Source organism: Sapajus apella, unplaced genomic scaffold (assembly GCF_009761245.1).
Source record: "Sapajus apella isolate SASKATOON/1434 unplaced genomic scaffold, GSC_monkey_1.0 scaffold16, whole genome shotgun sequence".
In the NCBI taxonomy this organism is placed as follows: domain Eukaryota; kingdom Metazoa; phylum Chordata; class Mammalia; order Primates; family Cebidae; genus Sapajus; species Sapajus apella.
Genome location: NW_022436956.1, coordinates 26,787,814 through 26,811,849, shown reverse-complemented (window position 1 = coordinate 26,811,849; position 24,036 = coordinate 26,787,814). Strand labels below are relative to the sequence as shown.

The 24,036-nt window shown below is 41.5% G+C and overlaps 2 protein-coding genes across 9 annotated transcripts in view; one reads left to right on the top strand and one right to left on the bottom strand.

The window, feature by feature from the left end:
• LOC116556350 (protein NPAT) overlaps nucleotides 1-9,638 on the bottom strand; it is a 61,788-nt gene extending 52,150 nt beyond the window's left edge. Inside the window, exon 1 of the mRNA XM_032285680.1 lies at nucleotides 9,441-9,638. Coding sequence (XP_032141571.1) covers nucleotides 9,441-9,477 — 37 coding nt within the window. The 5' untranslated portion in view covers nucleotides 9,478-9,638. The remainder of the gene's footprint in view (nucleotides 1-9,440) is intronic.
• Nucleotides 9,639-9,759: 121 nt separating this feature from the next.
• The window catches only part of ATM (ATM serine/threonine kinase), a 145,679-nt gene continuing 131,402 nt past the window's right edge, over nucleotides 9,760-24,036 (top strand). For 3 of the 8 annotated variants that reach the window (XR_004270954.1, XM_032285673.1, XM_032285678.1), the window contains exons 1-5: nucleotides 9,760-10,115; nucleotides 18,991-18,994; nucleotides 21,843-21,940; nucleotides 22,020-22,132; nucleotides 23,382-23,527. Coding sequence is in view for 7 of the 8 variants with exons in the window: in XM_032285673.1 (XP_032141564.1) it covers nucleotides 21,869-21,940; nucleotides 22,020-22,132; nucleotides 23,382-23,527 (331 nt within the window). In the remaining variant the exon portion in view is untranslated. The other 5 variants (XM_032285676.1, XM_032285679.1, XM_032285674.1 and 2 more) reach the window with 4 other exon arrangements.

The window sequence follows — 24,036 nt, the reverse complement described above, 5'->3', positions numbered from 1 at the left end:
TAAAAAAAAAAAAAAAAAAACTGTTACAGCTAATAAATAACTTCAAACAGGTTGCAGGATATACAATGAAAATACAAAAATCAAACAACTTCAATGAATAATAAAAAATTAAGAATGCAATGCTAGTTGCAATAGCATCAAAAGAAACAAAATACTTGGGAATAAGTTTAACAAAAGAAGTAAAAGATTTATATACCAAAAACTGGAAAACATCACTGGATGAAATTAAAGACCTAAATCCATGGAAAGACTGTGTTCATGAACTGGAAGGTTCAGTATTGTTTAAAATTCAATACTCCCACAATTCACCTATACATTCAACACAATTCCTAGGAAGATCTCAACTGCCTTTTGTGCAGAAATTGACAAACTGACCCTAAAACTCATAAGGTAATACAAGGGGGCTAGAATAGTCAAAATAACCTGGAAAACGAAGAAAAAGTTGGAGCACACTTACCAATTACAAAACTTACTATAAATTTACAGTAATCAAGACAATGTGGTGCTGGCATGAGGTCAGACACATAAATTAAGGGATCAGAATAAAAAAAATCCCGATTTTTTTTTTCTTATCTAGCCAACTCTGAAGCATGGAATCCAGATATTTACGGTCAGCTCAGTTTTTTCAGAAACAGGGTCTTGCTCTGTCACCCAGGCTGGCGTGCAGTGATGCAATCATAGCTTGCTGTAACCTTGAACTCCTGGGCTGAAGTCATCCTCCTGCTTCAGCCTCCCCAGTAGCTAGGACTAGAGGTATGTAACACCAAATAAATGCCCAAATAATTACTTGTGCAATAGTAGAGATGGGGTGTCTTAGTATGCTGCCCAGGGTGGTCTCACTCTCCTGGCGTTAAGCAATCCTCCTGCATTGGCCTCCCGAAGTGTTGGGATTACACCGTGGGCCGTTACGCCTGGTCTGCATTCTTCATAATAGTGTCCGTTAATGAACGGACAAACAAAATATGGTATATTCATATAATGAAATATTATTCAGCCATAAAAAAGAATGAAGTACTAATACCTGTTACAATAAGGAACAATGCTAAAAACATTACGCTAAGAGAAAGACACAAAAAGCCAAATATTCTATTTCAATACAGATACAGAAAGCAGATTTGTAGTTGGCAGAGAATGGAGGAAAGGGGAATTGGAAATGACTTAATAGTGTAAGAATTCTCTTCGGAGTGATGGAAATAATGAAATTAGTGGAGATAGCTACAGATTATGAATCCATGAATATCCTGGATTTTGGTACCATGAAAACCAAGGAATTTTACATTTTGTAGTATGTGCATCATATCTGAATTTAAAAAAATATGATTCTAATTTTTCTTCTTTTGAGATGGAGTCCCGCTCTTGTCACCCAGGCTGGAGTACAATGGTTCGATCTTGGCCCACTACATACAACCTCTGCCTCTCAAGTTCAAGGGATTCTCCTGCCTCAGCCTCCCGAGTAGCTGGGATTACAGGCACCTGCAACCATACCTGGCTAATTTTTATATTTTTAGTGGAGATAGGGTTTTACCATGTTGGCTAGGCTGGTCTTGAACTCCTGACCTCAGGTGATCTGCCCACCTTGGCCTCCCAAACTGCTGGGATTACAGACATGAGCCACCATGCCCAGCCTATGATTCTAAAATTTTAACATGTTGTATGAGGTTCTACTTGCTTTGTACCCTAATTTCCTCTTCAGCCTTTATCTTACCATTCTATCACTTCTAGCTAAACTGGTCTTTCAGTCCCACAGATACACCAATGATTGTATTTCAAGGCCATTGTACATTGTATTTCCTTTGCTTAGGCAGCTAATCTTTTCTTAGCCTAGCTATCTTCAACTCATTCTTCACAGTTTAGTATAATTATCACTCCCTATACCCACCATCAAGTATTCCCTTATAGGTATTATTTAATACTTATAAGTATTCCCTTATACTTTCCTTCGAGGTACACTTATCTCCGTGCTGGCATAATACTAAGTATTCGTTAGCTACTAAAATTATTTTCTAAGTGGGAGCTAAATGATGACAACACGTGGACACATACAGGGGAACAACGCACACAGGGGGCCTATTGAAGGGTGAAGGGTGGGAGGAAGGAGAAGATTAGGAAAAATAACTAATGCGTACTAGGCTTAATACCTGCGTGATGAAATAATATGTACAACAAACTCCTATGACACAAGTGTGCCTATACAACAAACCTGCACGTATACCCCTGAACTTAAAAGATTAAAAAAAAATCATTTCTAAGGTCTCTTCCAAATTTAAAAATACAGGGTTCAACTCTCTTCAACTGGAACTATATCTTTAACCAGGTCCAACAAGTGAAAAAACTAAGATCGCCTACAAAGTCATTATATACCAAGGTTTTAAAAAGGAAAGGGCAAGGAAATGGTAATCTGATTACAGGCAATGCTCTGGCTGTGATTTGGGAATCAACTCACCACTCTTTATTTTAGTTAATGAATCTGTTTTCCAACCTCTTGCTAACTAATGCTATGAGAAGAAACAAATACACAAAGCAAAAACCAAAGGCACTGTGTTTTGGAGAAAGCACCTGGATATTTTAAGAAAGCTTTATCTCAGGTAACATGACTTCCATCTTCCTATCATTGAACATTAAACCACAGATGTGAAATTAGTTAGATCAAAGATACACTGCCATGTTTCCTTCCCTTTTTGTGAAAACTGTAGCTGGCTGAAAAGTAATTTTTATGATGGCTGGCCTTCTGACAGTTACAATATTTGGAATAGGTGAGTCAGCTGTTACTAGCTTTTTGTAAATACAAAAATTTAGAACATCTACGAACTATTAGAATCACCTTGAAATTAGGGCAGTTGCAGTGTTTTCTTCATATGCTTCGAGATTTAGATTGAAGACCTCAGACATATTTCCTTTTCACAGTGGAGTTTCAAGTACTTATCACCCAAATGCATTCAGTTACTTGGGAACTTCTGACAGATGTTGGTATTAAAATCTGCTGTAGATTTGCAGATTTATATCTACCTTAAAGTAGATTTGCTTTCCCCTAGACCATGCATTCTCAAAAGGAGTGATACTCCCCTAAGAGGGTGAAAATTGGTTCTGGGGCAGGGAGGAATGAAGAAAATCTCCCTCTTTTTATGCATTAATCACAGATATACATGATATATAAAATATACAATATATTCATGACATTAAAACATTAAAATTTCGTGTGGGGAGGAGGATCCGGAAAAAAAAAAAAAAGCCTAAGAAGATTCCTTAAAGTTGTGATAATGAAATAAAGGTTGAGAAACAATGCCCTAGACAGAATATAGTGATACAGTTACCTTTTTCAGAAAAATATTGTCATTTGTGCTAGCATAACGTGGTAAGGAATCATCAGATAATTCATGGCATTTCATAAGACATTATACCTCTGTATAGCAAACACGTGAGCTGGGGCTGTTAGAGGCTATAATAAGTGTTTTAAGTTATAATGCATCTTAAAATAGTAATATCTAGAATACATTCTGCTCTTAAAAACATTTTCAACTCTGACAATCTTGAGTTCTCATTTTAGATTAGACTTGATATATTCTAGTTTACTTTTGTCCCAGAAGTTCCAAAATAATGTAGTAAATAGTTGACTACTCTCATGTTCATTGAACATTACATAGCAAGTCCTCAAATAACATCATTTTGTTAAATGTTTTTGTTATATTGCTGAGGAGGAAAATAATCAATTTCTGGCAGAGGCCATTGGATGTGTAGAGTTTACACATTTTTCCCATGCCTGCAGGGGATTTCTCCAGGTACAGCTGTTTCTCCCCGTACAGCTGTTTCTCCCCACACTCTAAAAATGTGCATGTTGTTAACTGCTGTGTCTTAAATTATTACAGTGAGAGTAAGTGCACCCTTCAATAGAATGGCATCCTGTCTTGGGTTAGCTCCTGTCATGCATCCTAAGGGATAAGCTCTAGCTACCTGCAATCTTGAGCTGGACTAACTGGGTAAATAATTATCTTGTGTGTTTTTCTTTCTTTCTTTTTTTTTTTGAGATGGAGTCTTGCTCTGTTGCCAGGCTAGAGTGCAGTGGCGATCACCACTCACTGCAACCTCCACCTCCCAGGTTCAAGGGATTCTCCTACATCAGCCTTCCGAGTAGCTGGGACTACAGGTGCGCGCCACCACAACCAGTTAATTTTTGTATTTTTAGTAGAGTTAGGGTGTCACCTTGTTGGTCTCAATCTCTTGACCTTGGGATCTGCCTGCCTCAGCCTCCCAAAGTGCTAGGATTACAGGTGTGCACTACCGTGCCCAGCCAATTACCTTGTTTTTATTAATCCCTCTTAAATGTATACGTAGTTTACATTTATTTCAATGTTTAATATTATAAGTGTTTTGGTCTTTATTTACAAATGTAGTGATACTTTTGTGACCAAAAATATGCTGAAGAAATTCTAGTATATGAGTTAGCCTATGGTAAAATTAGTTATACATCATTTTACTTAAAGTTGCAGTTTTCAAGAACCTGTTGAACCTATTAAATGAGGACTTACTATATATATGATTAACCAGTTATCTGCCTACAAAATGTCTCATTATCATCATGAAGTATCTGACTATAACCAACTCTCCCTCACGTAACGGGAAATGTTCGGTACAAATTAATTGTAAATCTCAGATGTCAGATGACTGAAAATCCAAATACACTGAAAATACAGGCCAGATGCGGTGACTCATGCCTGTAATCCCAGCACTTTGGGAGGCTGAGGCAGGTGGATCACCTCAGGTCAGGGGTTCGAGACCAGCCTGGCCAACATGGTGAAGCCCTGCCTCTACTAAAAATACAAAAATTAGCCAGGGGGCTGGGGTGTGTGGTGGCAAGCACCTGTAATACCAGCTGCTTGGGAGGCTGAGGCAGGAGGATCATTGGAACTCAGGAGGCAGAGGTTGCAATGAGCCAAGATTGCACCATCACATTCCAGCCTGGGCAACAAGAATGAAACTCCAACTCAAAATATATCAATAAATAAAATAAAAAAGAAAATACAAATTAGGCACTAATCATCTCTTATCAGTATGATACAAATAGTTACTCTTCAACTAGTATTAGTTATTACTGTTTGGATAAAAGAAGTGTATTTTTTGTGTAAACTTACTGAAAAAGGTGTCTGAATAGGTAAGAAAGTATGCCTGAGTTTCCTTCTTCTTAACATATTATTATTTTCAGCCTACTTTTATTATAAGTAATGAGTAACTAAACTGAAGGGGAAACACAACTGAAAAAGAGAAGAAAAGATAAGATCCTAACTATATGAAGGGTATTTTTTCTTCTTACTTGTAGAGAGGAAAAGATAAAAAGAAAGCAGTCTAAAGCAAGCAAGATAGTAAAGCACCCTATAGGAAAACATCTCCTTCACATAATCTACTATTTCCCTAGAAACAATAATAATTAAATGTCCTTTAAGCATGCAAATAATTCTTAGGAAGCCTTACCTTATTGTGCCTTATATTACTAGATCCACAAATAACAGAGACAAGGTTTCTGTCTATAAAGTTATGACTTACTTGGAGATAGAAGATATATATACAAATAACTGTAATGCAAAACAAAAGTGGTAAGAAAATAGAGCTGACTTACTTCATGGGAAGGGAGGGGCTAGAGAAACCATTACTAAGCTTGAGGAAATTATGTCATGTTTGAAGGTGCCGATGAGTTCTGAAGGATGGTTGGGAATCCCAAAGAAGCTGACAGAAAGCATATATGCAAGCATATTTGGGGAACATGTCCAGTTTGGATGAAGCACAAAGTTTATGAAGGGGAACAGTTGAAGATACAACAGAAAAAACAAAATGGGTAAGGTTCATGAAAAGTTTTAGACAGCAATGAGTACATATGTCATTCAATAAACTAAGGGGAATGTCATAATCACAGCCATACTTTTGCAAGTGTTTATTAAATATCTGTTTTGGTGATATAAAGGTGAATAGAACCAGGAGCTCTTGACCTCTTAGCGGTGTGTCAGTTCTGGTCCTGTTTGACCTCAAATTCATTCTTGTCCTTCTGTTGCTCTCTACTGTATGACATAAAGCTTGACTCTATATAGACAATGTTTCTCGGGCTCTTCTGTCTGCCTGCTTCTGGCTGGGCTCAGTAAATAGCACAGGTGGGAAGTTGGAGGGCAAAAGGAAGCAGCCACATTTTTTCCCCCATTCCCATTCTGCCTCAGTAGTCTCCTCTACGACTACCACTCCCTCATCAGACAAGTCTTCCATGTTCTATACAGTCAACCCAGCCTCTTGGTTGCTTCCTCTCTCCTTATCCTTCTGATTAGTGTAGTGGCTTTCTGTTGTTGCTAACCACTGAGATGCCTTAGTTGAAAGCTGCTGGGCATCGGCAGCTTTTCTCTCACCAGTGTAACCAATTATCTCATTAAATCCTTCCATGTTAAATACTCAGAATGGTTTCTATTTTTTGAATGCATGCTATCTCATACAGAAAGTAACAAACCTATTTAAGAAAACATTTACAGATGATAGTTTTGGAGGCTCCCAGAATTCTTGAAGCTTGTCCTTTAATCCAAGAATAAGACTACAGAATAAAACTAAAAAAAAAAAAAAAAAAAGTAAGTTTCAAATTGGGAAAATGAAAAAGTTTCAGAAACCGATGGCGGTGATGGTTGTAGAACACTGTCAATGTACTTAATGCTACTGAAAAAAACCAAACAACAACTCATTGTTTTCGGTTGTAAGAACTGTACATTTTAAAATGGTGAATTTTGTTATGTATACTTCATCAAAAAAAGTAAACAAACAGCTACGGTAAGACATGATAAGGTTCGAACAGAAGTACACTGCCCTGGCAACATTTAAGAAGTACTAACTGTACTTGGTAAATGAGGTTTCAGAGATCAGGTGTGACTTGAACCTTGAATGCGAGTGTAGTAGGAAAGAGAAGTAGAATACATATAAGAATATTCAGAGAAACTTCAATTCATTTGGGATGTCTGCAGCATATGGCAGATGTTAAGAAGTTGAGATCAGGCAGGAGAGGTAGGGAGGATCAGTTCCACAGAGCACTTTGAAGGATAAATGAATAAAAACTCAATTGATTGCCCAGAGGCAATAAAAAACACTGATGTATTCTGGCCTGTACAATATTTTGTGAAATCCCAACAAGACAACAAGGGCTACTGAAGTGGAGTAGCGAGACACAAAAGTTGGAGTGCGTATCCTGAAGGATAAAAGGTAGGTAAAGAACAGCAACTAAGTGGAACGAACTCCTTGTGTTCTTTGAATAAATTTGACTTGTGAAAGAAAGGGTGACACACAACATAAGACAAAATGTTGTGTCAAAATGGGTGTCTAATGTTTAGTGGGGTCCGGAAAAATGTTTTGGGTGTGTGTGTCTGAAAGTAGAAAAACCTAATTATCTGAATACTAAGGGGAGAAAACTTACTTCTCTATGTTCAGCAATTGGCATAGTGTTTGGAACATATCAGGCACCTGAAGATTTGCTGGAAAAAAAAACCATTATGAAGAGGTCAATAACAAGAGGAGCTGAAGATGGGGAGGGGGCAGATAGGAGAAGAATCATGAGTAAATGATAAAACTGATATGAGAAAGACGTACACGATATATATATTTAAGATGTATAATGATAAATGACAAAAGTAAGAGCAGTAGGCATAAGGAGGCTTTTTTTTTTTTCTGTATACTCCTGCTCACTTAAAAGTTTTAGTAAGAACACAATTATTTCAACTTTCAGAATAGAAGGTATAGTGTGAATGCTTCAGGGAGATGTGTATCAACAGTAAATAAAATGAATTGCAAGGACAACTATCCGGGAAGCCATGACAGTAGTCCAAGTGAGAAGTAATGGCAGGCACACTGTGGAATTGGTGGCAGTGAAAATGGAATGTGAATGACAAAGATTTTTAAGAAAACCATGGCTGATTTTTTTTGTCCATTAAAAGTAGTAAGTCAGCAGAGTAGCTGGTTTATGGAGAAAGAATTATTCCAATTAGGAAATGATTCTGCTTTCTTAAGGTTTTGTAATTAGGAGTGATTCTGCCCTCCAGGGGACTTACTAGCAGTATCTGGAGACATTTTTCCTCATCACAACTGGGTAAGGCTAGGGAATGAGTGTCCTACTGTACTAACCTAGTAAATAGAAGCCAGGAATGCTACTAAACATCCTAAAATGTTTAAGTACAGGATAGTTCCCCATAATAAAGAATTATGAGGCCCAAAATGTTAACAATACTGAGACTGGGAAACCATGCTTAAGACTACAGTTACCGACACTCTACTAGATTACCAAACTGCCAAAACTCAGAATTCCTAAGCAAAAGATTAAACAGACATTAACAAAACATTAGTTTAAACTTGTCATTCTTCCTAAGCAAAAGATTAATCAGACATTAACAAAACATTAGTTTAAACTTGTCATTCGTTTCTTCAAAAATGGATGGTGGAACCATTTCCGTTTAACGTTTCCTGCAAAATGTGTTTATCAAGAGCCCTGCGCAAATAGCATTTTTGTGGACAGCGCTGGGCATTTAAAAGAGGCACAAGACAAATGGATTTTCCAAACAATAAAATAACGGAAGCAAATAGCTGTGAATACTATGGAAGGTTTCATCACAGATGGCTGCCTTTTACTTTTAGGGACGTCGCATACGATGTCTGTAAATCACTGGCTCGGGTTTTGAGCTTTACCTCTCGTCCCCTGTAGTACAATCCCCTTTATTCTATCAGGAGACAAACAACAACACAACCCTTCTCTCACAGACAATACACCCTGACAGACAAGTGATCCACAAACCACCCTCCTCAAATGAAGGTTAAAAAAAAAACGTTCAACTAAAAGGCAACCCTCTGAAAATTTTTTGCTGATCAAAGAAATAAGAATTGCTGTTTTAAAATATGCAACTGGCATTTCACATCTCTACACTGGACGACGTACTGCGAGGAGGAAAGAGAAGGAAGATCACCCCTACTCCCAAATTCGTAGTTATAAGGGCGGGTTATTAGGAGGGCGCCAGGAAGGTCTCCCTAAAAGATGGGGAGGGGGCGGGGAAGTCCCTATTTTGGTCCCAGCACTGACCAGGGAAAGTGCTCAGAAGGTTGAAGCACTCGCAGTCCGCCCGTCAAGCAGACAACTCTTTCAGGGATCCTAATTAAGTGTGGAGGCCTGACTTTCCCTCCGAATCCGGCCCCAGGTGTTTCCACCCCGAGCTTCCCCTCGTCCCTCCCCTTGCCACGCAGCCTCTGAAGAGAGGAGCATCGACATACAAAGAGGCTTAAACTGCCCAAGACCTCCGAGTGACGAAGAATCACCGCCAGTCTCAATTCGTAAGCCAGGAGGCAAAACCCCAAAGCTTCCCCACCCAGGGAAAACCTTTGGCCTTAAAGGTCCTTCCGTCCGGCATAGCCAGGTCCAATACCCTCCTTCCCGCGTCTGCGCTTACCCAATACCAGCCGGGCTACGTCCGAGGGTAACAACATGATCAAAACCGCAGCAGGAACCACAATGAAGAGCGAGAGTCAGGTTAAAGCAAACGCAGCGACAGCTCCTGCGCCGCATCTCCCGGTTCCAGTGGCGGCACTGAACCCGCGGCAATTTGTCCCGCCTCTTTCGCTGCATGCCAGCCAATCGCTTCCGCCAGAGAAAGAAAGGCGCCGAAATGAAACCCACCTCCGTTTGCCTTTAGAACTGTCGTCATTTCCGTCCTCACACTTGGAGAGGCGGGGATGAGGACGGCGAGGAAGGTGGGTGCTAGCCCGGGAGCCTGAGCCGAAGAGCGAGCCGCAAACGCTAGGTCGTGGGTCATTGGTGGGTAGCGCGCAGGCGCGTTTGCTCCTACGTGCCGAATGTTTTGGGGGCGTGTTTTGAGCGGGGAGACCGCGTGATATTTGGCGCGCATGGGCACACCTTGCTCTGCCGCCGCTCGGCCTTGCTTCTTCCTCCAGAAGTGGGCGCTGCGCGGTCACGCCAGGTTTGAACCGGAACCAGGAGTAGGTACCTGCGTGGCTAACGGAGAAAAGGAGCTGTGGCAGCGGGAGGAGGCGAGAGGAGCAGGGATCTGGGCTGCAGCCGCCGCCGCCGCCGCCTTTGATGCCACTTTGACCTTCCGAGTGCAGCGGTAGGGACTGGGAAGCAACACAGCGGTAGGGACTGGGAAGCAACGTAGCGGCGGGGGCGCAGAAGCAATGCAGCGCCTTCTGCGTTGTAAAATTCAGCCGCGTGCCACCCAGTCTGTCTTCCAGACGCCCAATCTCATGCACCTCTCCAGAGTGGCCCTTGACTCGTCCTCGCTTCATTTTTCTCGGCCTTTCTCTGAGTTCCTAGCGGATTTGGCCAATAACCTCCTTTTAAGTGCCCTGAAATGCACCTTCCCTTCTGCGCATCCTTTTTTCGTGTCACGTTAGGGTTCAGATTTAACTACGAGACTTGACTAGTCATCTTTTGATCTCTCTCTCATAATTAGTACTTTTAGTCAGCGAGCATTTATTGATATTTCAACTTTAGTTTCGCGGTTAAGCTTGGGCTGTGGAATCATACGGCTGGAGTTAGTAGAGCCTGTCATCCGTGTGGCCTCGCTCTACTGTCTAACTTGTGAAGATAAGTGAGATAATCTTGACCTGTGGTGAGCACTCGTGAGCGTTAGTTGCTATTTTTGCCAGGTACAGATAAGTAGAACGACAACTACAGTGGATTTTAATGTATCTGATAGAGGAGTCCTGTTATGGTAGAGAAGTGACTGGTTCTTTACAAACTCACCCGAGACTATCAATTCAGTTTGTGGTGGGACTTCGCAGTGTTACCTTGGCGAATGGTAGAAGCCTTCCAGATGGAAGGAAAAATGGCGTGTAAAGGCACAAAGTGTAGAAGGACCCTGAAGCTCCGGAGTGAGTTCTGGCATTGAATGAAATATATTTTGCGGGCTTTAAACTGTTGCGGTTATAGGAATGGATGAGATCAAGAAGACAAAGCTGTTCTTTGGGGTGTGAGTGGAAGAACCATCAAAGGAGACTTTCGAAACAGTGATAAAGGAAGGGAGTATGATCATTGTTAACCTTTATTGAACATTTGCTGTGTTTCAGGCACTGTAACCATGTATATGGGTCCTTATAAGAACTCTTTGAGGTAGGTACTAGTATCGTTTTTGATTTTATCATTGAGAAACTGAGGTTTGAAGAGATGAGTGAACTTGTTTTAGATGATACAGTTTGTAAGTGGCGGAACCAGGATTTGAACTAATACAATCTGACTGCAGAGGCCACACTCTTTGGCACTAGAAAAGAATGGCATGCTAAGGACAGAGTTATTTCTAGGAAGATGGGATATAAGCATCATTGTCAGGTTCTGCAAAGGGATCAACTTGGTTGAGATCTAAAAAGGAACATTGAATTTATCAATTCAGAGGCATAAGGAAGTAGGAAATCTGGGTCTTCTCATTTGAACCTTGAGTGGAACTTAGAAATTCTGAATTAATGTATAAATGAAGTTCATCTTTATATGGTGACATTCATACTCTAGTTGACTACTTAATAGTTCCTCTACCTTCTTTCAGTTCTTCCAACATACTGTGTACTTTTACATTGTGGAACCCTTTGGCTATGCTAGTCTCCTTCCCTGAAGTGTTGGTCCCCCTTTATTTGATTGGCACCAGTTAGTTCACATCTTGGCTTTATTATAACCTCCTGTGCAAGATGTTCCCTGACAACTCATCTAAAATGATCCTCTCTACTGTTATTTTCTATTACTGTATTTTTGTTTCCTCAGAGGCATACATCACAATTTGGAATTCTGCATTGATTTATCAGTTTGTTTATTGTCAGTCTGCTGCCCACATATACCTCCATGAGGGTAGGATTTGTATCTGTTTAGTTCATTATTTGTCTAGATATATGTAGTAAATATTGTTTGCATGTATCAGTGAATGAACATCTTCTGTTTATGTAGATAATACTGAACTATTTTGTTTTCTTCAGAGTAATCATTAAGAGACAAGGGAAGAAAAACAAGTTCAAGGAAGTCACAGCGTGGGGAAAAAAAAGTCAAGGTTAGGGCTGCCTCTTCTGGGAAGTGTCAAATCTTTAGTATATTTAAGAATAAAGGTGTCATCCCATATGGTTCTTTGGATATTGCTAAGGTGTTTCCATTGGTTAGATTAACAGTTTCATTTTCCTTGTTGACTCAAGAGGGCTTTAAACTGAGACTGAAGAAGTAGGAAGAGTCCTAGATAAAACCATAAGGAATGTAAAAGCAAAAATGACAACACTTGTCCACAGGAAGTATATAATCAAATGAAAAGGACTCAAATAACAACCTGTAATCTACAGCAGAGTAAAGGGGAGGTTGTAATAGTGTTGGGGGTTTGGGGGAGATCAGAAGAATGAGCAGTGAATACAAATGGAGAAGAGAATTATGCTTTTTTTTTTTTTTTTTTTTGAGACAGAGTCTCACTCTGTCACCCAGGCTGGAGTGCAGTTGTGCTATCTCGACTTACTGCAACTTCTGCCTCCTGGGATTGAATGATCCTCCTGCCTCAGCCTCCCCAGTAGCTAGGATTACAGGCACGTGCCACCACACCCGGCTAATTTTTGTATTTTTAGTAGAGATGGGGTATCATCATGTTCGCCAGGCTGGTTGGTCTCAAACTTCTGACCTCATGATCTGCCCACTTCAGCCCCCCAAATTGCTGAGATTACAGGCGTGAGCCACTGCGCCCAGCCCTGATAGACAGCTCTAGAATGTTCCAAGACAGGGCATTTATTTCATTGTGAAGAGGGAGACACAGGCATCTCAGATCAACTTCCCCTTTTATTCCTAAAACTGTAAACTTCCCATTTTCATTCCTAAGACTGTAAACTGAAACCCAGAAATCCGTTTCCCCCAGCCGCTCCTGCTACATTTTTGGTGCATTGGCCAGGAAGCAAGCCTCAGATAGCAGATGGCAGGAAAAAGTCTCTTAGGTGGTTTGCCTAGCCCTGTGGAGCATCCCTGCAGGGGGACTCCTGCTCGCTGGGGTGGCACATCCTGAGAGTGCTCCTGGGCAGGTATTTGCCTGGTGGAAAAGCCTCACCAGAGCAGAGCAAGGAGGCCCTGCAGTGCGGATCCACCCAGTGGCTGAATACTGAGGAGGAATGAGCATTTGGGGAAGTCTGGACCACTGAATTTGGTAAGATTGAACCCGGGAAGATAGCCCACCCCATTTTTGGTGGAAGCATGGCCTGATCACCCACGGGTGCCGGATCGACACTTTGGAAGGTAGCTCTCTGTAACCTTGGAAGCTTTTGCTTATGGTTTTGAATTGGAAGGAGAGCAATCGGATGTGTGTCTGTGTGTGTAGATGTGTCCAGCTGGACTCATCAGTCGTAAAAGGTATTGGGCCCATTAGGAAGGGCCTCATGTGTCGAACAATTTGTAAGAATTAAAGACAGCCACATAAGGCTAAGTGAAGAAGCTTCTGGGTGTTGTAAAAGGATTGAAGTGGATGTAAATTGGAGAGTGCTCTTTGCTGCGTCTTGCTAGGCAGGAACTGCTGTGAGTGAACTAACACTCTCCTAAGTGTGGGAATTATTTCTTTGAATTGTTAATGTGGGTCACTCCCATTGCAAGCCCACCCCTTTAGAAATCATGCTGAAACATTTCAAGAAGACATTTAGTGGGAATTATAAAGTAACTATGACACCAGAGAAATTAAGGGTTTTATATAGGGAAGACTGGCCAGCATTTGGGGTCAGTTGGCCCCCAGAGGGAACCCTAGTCAGGTCCCTTGTCTCCAAAGTAAGGCATGAGATTATATATGGCGAACTAGAACACCTCGACCAATTTCTGTACATAGACTCATGGTTGCAGTTAGTTTTGAACTCTCTGAAGTGAGAGCAGGTAGCAACTATTTTAGTAGCCAAGGGACAGACTGCTAGAAACCACCATCCCCCTTGCCACCGAGAGACGCGGACTCCTAAGGCCCAGGCAGATTCAGGGGTAGGAACAACTCCCAAGGTTTTGGTCGACCCAGCGGCAGAAGAGGTTTTGTCAATAATGCCTCCCCCTCCTCCTCGAGGACTCACTGCCCCTGGGCTGGAAGCCTCGGCATCCTCACCAGAGCTGCGCACCCCTAAATGCCCCAGAGTAGGCAAAAGAGAATGTAGAAAAACTCCACCCATTGCCATCTGCTTCCCAGAGGGAACTCCCTCTCTAGCAGCTCATCTTCAACCCAAGGCCAGGGTGCGGATGCCTTTGAGAGAGCAGAGGTATACAGGAGTGGATGAGGATGGCCACATGGTAGAAAAACATGTTTTCACGTACCTGCCGTTCACCTCAGCTGATCTTATCAATTGGAAAAATAACAACCCACCTTATACCGAGAAACCCCAGGCTCTTATTGATCTACTGCAAACTATTATTCAGACTCAAAACCCCATTTTGACTGATTGCCATCAGCTGCTCATGCATCTTTTTAACATGGACAAAAGGCGGAGAATACTCCAAGCCGCTTCTAATTGGCTGGAGAAGCATGTTCCTGCAGATTACCAGAACCCCCAAGAGTATGTCAGGGTCCACTTACCAGGAACTGATCCCCAGTGGGATCCAAACACCACGGAGGGCATGCAAAGGCTAATCCGCTACAGAGAAGCCTTGCTGGAAGGATTAAAAAAAGGGGCCCAGAAAGTTACAAACATTATAAAGTCTCTGAGGTTCGTCAAGGAAAAGAGGAAAGCCCTAGCCAATTCTGTGAAAGACTGTGTGAAGCTTACCGCATGTACACTCCTTTTGATCCTGAGAGTCCCGAAAACCAGCGTATGCTAAATATGGCATTAGTCAGTGTGCAGAAGATATTAGATGAAAATTGCAGAAACAGGCAAGATTTGCATGCATGAATACTTCGCAGTTATTGGAAATAGCTAACCAGGTGTTTGTAAACCGAGAAACGGTGAGCCAGAGGGAAAGTTGTAAAGAAAGGGAACGTCAGGCTCAATGGAAGGCTGACTTAATAGCTGCTGCTATGAGAGGAATACCCCCAAGAGCGTGGAAAAAGGGGGGTTCCTGGAAAGCCCCACAGTCTGCCCGCCTGTGCCTGCAACATGATCAGTGTGCATTTTGTCAAGAGATAGGACATTGGGGAAAAAAAAATGCCCTTAATGGGAGAACAGGGCGATCCTAAGCACGAGGATCCAAATAAAAAGTGAAGGGGCTCTGTTAAATCTAATGGAAGGGCCACTTGACTAAAAGAGAGGGGGGCTGGACTCATATGCCCCCAAAGAGCCCACAGTCCGGACGACAGCCCTGTAACCCTCCGTGGAAAAAACAGAACCGATATTGTTGGAGCTACTGGGGTGTCAGAAAAACAATCTTTTTGTTTGCCTCGGACTTGTGAGCTGGGGGGGCACGAGGTGATTCACCAGTTCTTATACATGCCTGATTGCCCTTTGCCCCTGCTAGGAAGTGATCTGCTCAGTAAGTTATGGGCGACCCTAACCTTCACAGAGAATGGCATCTTACAGTTGGCATTGCCTAAACCTGGGGTCATAATGGCCCTCAGGGTGCTTCGTGAGGAAGAGTGGAGACTCTTTTTAACCCAACCAGACCAGGAAATAGAGCCTGAGTTAGCAAAACTATGACCTAAGGTCTGGGCAGAGGACAATCCACCTGGGCTGGCAATTAACCAGCCCCCTGTACTCATTGAAGTCAAGCCTGGTGCTCAGCCGGTTAGACAAAAGCAATATCCAGTTCCCCAAGAGGCACTAGAAGGCATTCAGATCCATCTAAAATGCTTAAAGGACTATGTAATTATAGTTCCTTGCTAGTCTCCATGGAACACCCCCCTCTTGCCTGTTCTCAAACCAGGGACCAAAGACTACAGGCCTGTACAAGACTTGTGCCTGGTCAATCAGGCCAGTGGCTTTGCACCCAACTGTGCCTAATCCATACACACTGCTGGGATTATTGCCAGCAGAGGATGGTTGGTTCACCTGCTTGGACTTAAAGGATGCTTTATTTAGCATCACACTGGCTTTTGAAAGTCAGAAGCCATTTGCCTTTCAATGGGAGAATCCAGAAACAGGTGGGACCACCCAGTACACCTGGACCTTGCTCCCCCAAGGGTTCAAGAAGTCTCCTGCCATCTTTGGGGAGGCACTGGCCCGTGACCTCCAAAGGTTTCTGGCTAAAGACTTAGGCTGCGTCCTCCTTCAATATGCTGATGATCTATTATTGGGACACCCCACGGCAGTCGGGTGCGCAAAAGGTACTGATGTCTTACTTCGGCACCTGGAGGACTGTGGGTATACAGTGTCTAAAAGAAAGCCCAGATTTACTGACAGCAAGTAAAGTATCTGGGGTTTAACATCCGGAAGGGGAAACGCAGCCTAGGAACAGAAAGGAAGCAAGTAATTTGCGACCTGCCAGAACCCAAGACTAGAAGGCAGGTGTGGGAGTTCCCGGGAGCCGTGGGCTTCTGTAGATTGTGGATTCCAAGCTTCGCAGTACTAGCCAAACCCCTCTATTATGTGACAAAGGGGGGATACAAGGAGCCCTTTTAATGGGGATGCTGGCAGCGTCAGGCCTATCAGGAACTGAAAATGAAACTAATGTCAGCTCCAGCTTTGGGGCTGTCTGATTTAACAAAGCCCTTCACATTATATGTGGCAGAAAGAGAAAAAGTGGCAGTTGGGGTCCTAGTCCAAACAGCAGGAACTTGGCCCACGCCTGTAGCTTACCCCTCCAAGCAGCTGGACGGAGTTTCCAAAGGATGGCCCCCATGCTTAAGGGCCCTGGCAATAGCTGCTCTGCTAGCACAAGAAGCAGATAAGCTAACTCTGGGACAGAACTTAAATATCAAGGCACCTCGTGCAGTAGTGAATCTAATGAATACCAGAGGGCATCACTGGTTATCAAATGTCAGGCTGACCAAATACCAGGGCCTGCTATGTGAAAATCCCTGCATCACCATTGAAGTCTGCAACACCTTAAACCCAGCCACTTTGCTCCCAATGTCAGAGGGTCCGGTTGAACACAACTGTGTTGAAGTCCTGGACAGAGTCTATTCCAGTAGGCCTGATCTTTGGGACCAGCCATGGACAGTGGTAGAATGGGAGTTGTATGTGGATGGGAGCAGCTTTGTCAATCCACGAGGGGAAAAATGTGCAGGCTATGCCGTGGTAACTCTGGACGCTGTAATTGAGGCTAAATCCCTGCCTCAGGGCACCTCGGCTCAGAAGGCTGAACTCATCGCTTTAACTCGAGCCACAGAGCTGAGTAAAGATAAGGTTGTAAACATTTACACTGACTCTCGATATGCCTTCCTGACTCTCCAAGTATGTGGAACACTGTACAAAGAGAGAGGCCTGTTAACTTCAGGGGGAAAAGAAATAAAGTATTAGCATGAAATTTTGCAGCTGCTAGAAGCGGTCCAGAAGCCCCGGAGGGTGGCGGTCATACATTGCCAAGGACATCAGCGGACCCCCACCTCTGTGACCCTGGGAAATTCCCGAGCTAATGCAGCAGCTCGTAAGGCAGCATCTACCCCCTACCAAACGGCAGTTACAGCCCCGCTGATTCCCCAGATCCCTGATCTAACACCTACTTACTCTAAGGAGGAAAGAGACTTTCTCCAGACAGAAGGGGGGCAGCTGATTAAAGAAGGATGGATCCAACTGCCAGATGGAAGAATAGCAGTACCACAGCTGCTGGGGGCAGCAACTGCAAGCCGTACATGAGACCGCTCATTTAGGTCAAGAGACGCTTGAAAAGATGTTGGGCCGGTACTTTTACATCTCACACTTAGCAGCCTTGACCAAAACTGTGGCACAGCGATGCATTACATGTCGGCAACACAACACAAAGCACGGTTCAACTATTCCCCCCGGAATTCAAGCTTATGGAGCTGCTCCGTTTGAAGATCTCCAGGTAGACTTTACTGAAATGCCCAAGTGTGGGGACATAAGTATTTGTTGGTCCTGGTGTGCACATACTCTGGGTGGGTAGAGGCCTTCCTGACTAGGACTGAAAAAGCCCATGACGTAACCCATGTGCTGCTTCGAGATTTTATCCCTAGGTTTGGACTACCACTGCGCATCGGATCAGACAATGGACCAGCATTTGTGGCAGATTTAGTTCAGAAAACAGCAACAGCCTTGGGTATCACCTGGAAACTGCACGCTGCCTACTGACATCAGAGTTCTGGAAAGGTGGAAAGAATGAACTGGACCATCAAAAACAGCTTAGGGAAAGTGTGTCAGGAAACAAGATTAAAGTGGGTGCAGGCACTTCCCTTGGTGTTATTCAACATTAGATGCACCCCCTCTAAGAAGATAGGATATTCCCGTTAGGAAATCTTGTATCATAGGCCCCCTCCCATACTCCAGGCACTCCCGGGAACTCCTCGGGAGTCGGGGGAGATTGAGTTAGGACGCCAGTTACGAGCTCTAGGGAAAATTGCCCAAGGTATTTCAATCTGGGTGAATGACAAATGTCCTGTAAGCCTTTTTCTCCCCAGCTCACCCTTTCTCACTAGGTAATCACATGTGGGTAAAGGACGGGAGTACAGCCCCTCTAAAGCCACAATGGAAAGGACCTCAGACCTGATCCTAACCAATCCCACAGCTGTGAAGATAGAGGGAATCCCAGCCTGAATCCACCAAGGCAAGGACTGTAGAATCACCTTAAAAAAGGACAACAAGCCTTGCTCCAGCCATATCCGGGAAGCTGGCTGGTCCATGCATGGCCGAAGCATGAGGAGATTCATCGCGGGACTTGTTCTTCTTAATATTTGGACTTGCACAGTAGGAACATTAACTAATTTTAAAGAGTGCCCTCAGTACATACACCAGGTAGGACGTAAAAGTTACTGCCATTCTTTTGTCCTGTAGTTCTTATGAATGTACGGGGACACAGAAGAAAATCTGTTTATATAATGGTACTCGATATAAGGTGTGTAATCCGTGAGATGGACAGGTAGCTGTGTCATAGGCATCATTAAGCCCTGTTTCTTCCTATTATCTGTTAAGACAGGTGAGCTGTTAGGGCATCCAGTCTACTCCGCTAGGGAGAAGAGAGATCTAAAACTAGGGGGTTGGACAGATGATGAGTGGCCACCAGAGAGAATTATTGAGTACTATGGGCCAGCCACATGGGCTGAGGATGGCTCATGGGGATACCAGACCCCTATTTACATGCTCAACCGGATCATCTGGTTACAGGCTGTTTTGAAAATACTCACTAATGAAACGGGCAAAGCTCTGTCCCTCTTGGCCCGACAAGAAACTCAAATGAGAAATGCGATTTATCAGAACTGACTGGCCCTAGATTATTTACTAGCAGCTGAAGGAGGAGTCTGAGGAAAATTCGATCTAACCAACTGCTGTCTGCACATAGATGACCAGGGGCAAGCAGTAGAGGATATTGTGTGAGACATGACCAAACTGGCACACATGCCTGTACAGGTGTGGCATGGATTTAACCCTGAGTTTTTATTTGGAGGTTGGTTCTCATCCTTGGGAGGTTTCAAAACCCTCATCATGAGTGTTATAATAATAATAGGTGTTTTTTTACTGCTCCCTTGTCTACTCCCCCTGTTCCTTCAGATGATTAGGGGATTTGTCACTACTGTTAGCCAAAAAGTGACATCACAAGTGTATTATATGAAACATTATCAGTCTGTTTCTTCAGAAAATCTGGAAAGTAAGAATGAAAGTGAGACCTCTCACTAATGTTGTAAAGTGGTGAGTGTCTCAAAGCAGGGGCCGAAGAGGGAGACCCAGTCATCTCAGATCAGCTTCCCCTTTTCATTCCTAAGACTGTAAAAGGAAGCCCTTTTCATATGTAATTCCTGAGACTGTAAACTGGAACCCTTTTCATATGTAATTCCTAAGACTGTAAACTGAGACCCTTTTCATATGTAATTCCTAAGACTGTAAACTGAAACCCTTTCATATGTAATTCCTAAGACTGTAAACTGAGACCCTTTTCATATGTTAAGCTATAAACCTAAGATTCCTCCACGTGTAACATCTAAAGTATAAGCCTATATAAAGAAGGAACCTTCCTTTGTTAGGGGAGCTTGGCTGTTAGGCAACTATGCCACCTTGCTCCTGGCCAAATAAACTCCTTCATCCTGTATTCGGTGTCTGAGAGATCTGTTTTCCCGCGGCCGCTCCTGCTACAGTAGGAGACAGTTCTTCCTTCATAGGAAGATTGGACCTGGTCTCTTAGTTCCTCTCAATTTTGAGATTCTGTGAGATTGAATCAGGGCAGAGAAACATACTTGATCTTTAAAGATTGAGTAGGATTTAAATGGATGGACGGGAGAAGGACTTTTGCTACCCTTTTTCATCTTCAGATATATGTGTAGATATATGTGTAGATGTATGTGTAGATACAGTATACATAAATATGTGTATTTTTTCTCCATTTACAGACATTGATAGTCTAATAAAAAAACTTCTTTGTTTTATATAAAGGTTTAGATCAGAACTAGTAAGACAGAATGCTGTTTCTTTTTCTTTTTCTTTTTTTTAATATATTTTACTTTAGGTTCTATGGGTACGTGTGCAGGTTTGTGATATGGGCAAATTGCCTGTTGCTGAGGCTTGGTGTACAGATGATCCTGTCACTTAGGTAGTGAGCATAGTACCTGACAGTTAGCCTTTCAAGCCATATCTCCATCCCTCTCTGTCCCTCAAACAGTCCCCAGTGCTGTTTTTTACATCTTTGTGTCCACGTTGACATGCTGTTCTTATCAGATTTTTTTAAAGGACGTGAAAAGAGGGTTTGATTATATCAGAAGCCCCCAAAAGAAGTACTACAGTGGAATCAAGGCATAGTAAAATATAGTTGATCTTTGACATTTGCAAAGGATGCCACACCATAGCATAGAATTTCCTTCATTTCCTTTTAAAACAGGAATATTATTTTTCTCCTATTGTTATGTGTTAAATGAGAACCTCAATGCCAGTTGAGATGGAAGTGCTAGGCAAAGCTTACTAGCTCTGATAACCTCCTACTTATGAGTTCCAAAGCATGTTTTAATCCTTTGGCTCAGCAAAATGACATATCACTCCATATAAGCAAGAGTGCTTTTAAATAGTTTGTTGTCAATGTTAAATCCTTAAGTGTTCATTTCCTTATTTGCCTGGCTGTTTTCTATTTACCTTTCATGTCTCAATTTAAATTTCATATTTCTTTGGTCTCAGAGTGATAGAAAGTAAATAATACATTCTTTTTTCCTGAGACAGTCTTGCTGTCGCCCAGGCAGCGTCTGCCTCCTGGGTTCAAGGAATTCTCCTGCCTCCGCCTCCCAAGTAGCTGGGATTACAGGCACGTGCCACCACGCCCAGCTAATTTTTTTATTTTTGGTAGAGATGGGATTTCACCATGTTGGCCAGGCTGGTTGAACTCCTGACTTTGTGATCCCCCTGCCTTGGCTTCTCTAAGTTCTGGGATTACAGACATGAGCCAGCCTACCCGGCGTAAATTATGCTGTTATTTTAATTCTGCTACTACTGCAAGAAAAGCAAACATTTTTTGTGTTAGAGCATTATTTGTATAGATTTTACCCGGCGTAAATTATGCTGTTATTTTAATTCTGCTACTACTGCAAGAAAAGCAAACATTTTTTGTGTTAGAGCGTTATTTGTATAGATTTTAAGAAAATCTCTTTTTAAATACGGACATGTTAAGGAAAATTATTGTGCCTTTGATCAGAATGTGCCTTTAATTGTATGATTAAATCTAACTATAAATACCATGGTATAAAATAATTATATATATATGTATTTTTTTTTCACAGCAATCATGTGAACCCCTCCACCTCTCTCTATATATATGTATATGTATATTGTGTTCTTTTTTTTTTTTGCAGTGATGTGTGTTCTGAAATTGTGAACCATGAGTCTAGCACTTAATGAGCTGCTTGTTTGCTGCCGTCATCTAGAACATGATAAAGCTACAGAACGAAAGGTAGTAAATTACTTAAATTCAATTTTTCCTTGAAATAAGTGTGATTAGTAATCCATTATTGTCTCCTTTTTCTTGTCAGAAAGAAGTTGAGAAATTTAAGCGCCTGATTCGAGATCCTGAAACAATTAAACATTTAGATCGACATTCAGATTCCAAACAAGGAAAATATTTGAATTGGGATGCTGTTTTTAGGTATTGTATTCAATTATTTTACTGTCTTTATTTTTCTCTTTTATATTTATTTCTGTTGTGATATTATTTTTGTGTGTAAGTCTGCAAATTTATCTTTGCTTGTCATTGTGCCTTGCATATGAATTTGGCATTTAATATTTATCCAAAACTTAATTTTTAAAGGTTGTTCATATAGAAACTTAAAAATTATAAATCATTTCTTCAATAAGAAGTTTTAGACTTATCTCACTCAAAATTGAGAGAGAATTTCTTTCATATCAATTAGTTCACAAGACTTCAGATTAGAGAAAAAAATTATAATAAATATTTTCATATTACTTTCATACCTTTAAATATTGCTCCGAGTATAAGTAAATGCCATGTGTTAAATGGTAATAAAACAAGTAAAGGAAGATTGGAATATTTGCATATGAATTCAGTTAAAAATAACAAGAAAACCCCTCAAGCAATGAAAAACCACAATTGATTGCTGGACAGGAGTGGCAAACAGGGTTGATGCAGTTTTACATTGAGACATCGTTTTCAACCATAAAATCCGTTTATAATTAGAGACAGACTGTAAGGATTAGGAAAGATGAATAAAGTATTTTTAAGTATTTTAAATACTGAGAGTATTAAATAACTAGAAATAACATTTGTAGTGAAGAGGAAGTATGTATTTAGTTGTCCTTCAGTGTTTAGGACTGATTCTATTTTATTTTTAGCTCCTATTTGAATGCATATAACATGAAAAATTCATGCTCTTTTTCCTCTGGTTTTCTAGTTTATTTAAAATACCACAAATATAACCTGAAGAGGAATACTATTTTTTATAAACTGATCCAGTAGGTCAGGTATGCACCCAGCACTCCTGGCTAGTTATGAATATCTTCTAGGCAGGCTTCATTTAATGGCTAACAACATTACCAGCTGCCTAAGAAATAGGTAGATCCTGTGCAGAATAACAGAAGGAGTTGAGAGAGACCTCAGAAGCATTATAAGCTTTTAATGATAAATTTAGAAGGCAAGCAGTAAAGCAGTTGAAAGTCATAGAAGATTAAGGGCTTCGCAGACCAGACATTAAATTGGTGTTGTTTATAGGAGTTAGGCCTTGAAAGAGATATTAAATTGTTTCATTTGTTTTATTCATCTGGTATAGTAATCTGAGCAAGGTAGTTTAAAAGTTGCTCTTTGTGCTGGCATGAATGGCTTTTGAAATTATTATAATTTAAGTAATGAGTTTCTGAAATTGCATTTTGTATTCTTGAAGATTTTTACAGAAATATATTCAGAGAGAAACAGAATGTCTGAGACTGGCAAAACCAAATGTATCAGCCTCAACACAAGCCTCCAGGCAGAAAAAGATGCAAGAAATCAGTAGTTTGGTCAAATACTTCATCAAATGTGCAAATAAAAGTAAGTGATGTTTTAAATTATAAATAAATGGCTTAACAGATTACTGTTGCAGGAGGTTTTTTTTTTTTTTTTTTTTCCAGATTATTTTAAGGACTTTAACTGTTGAATAAGTTTCTTCTAAATATAGTAAGATCAAAGCTGAGTATGAGTACATATAATGATTTTTATTTTTATTAAAAAAGTTTTTTTTAAGGCTAGTCAGAGGAAGCAGTGGGAGTGGAAAAGAAACAAATCTATAACTGGTTGTGATCAATTAGTTCTAAACACCACTGCTCTCCACCAGCCTGATTTTTAATACTACAGATTCAAATATTTGAGGAAATTTATGCAAGCATAGAATGACAGAAATGTGAGGATTGAAGGGATTTATTTATTTATTTAAGAGATAGGGTCTTGCTCTGTCACCCAGGCTCGAGTGCAGTGGTATGATGATAGCTCACTGCAGCTTCAAGCTTCTCAGTTCCTAAATGATCCTGCTGTCTTAGCCTCCTGAGTAGTTAGGACTATAG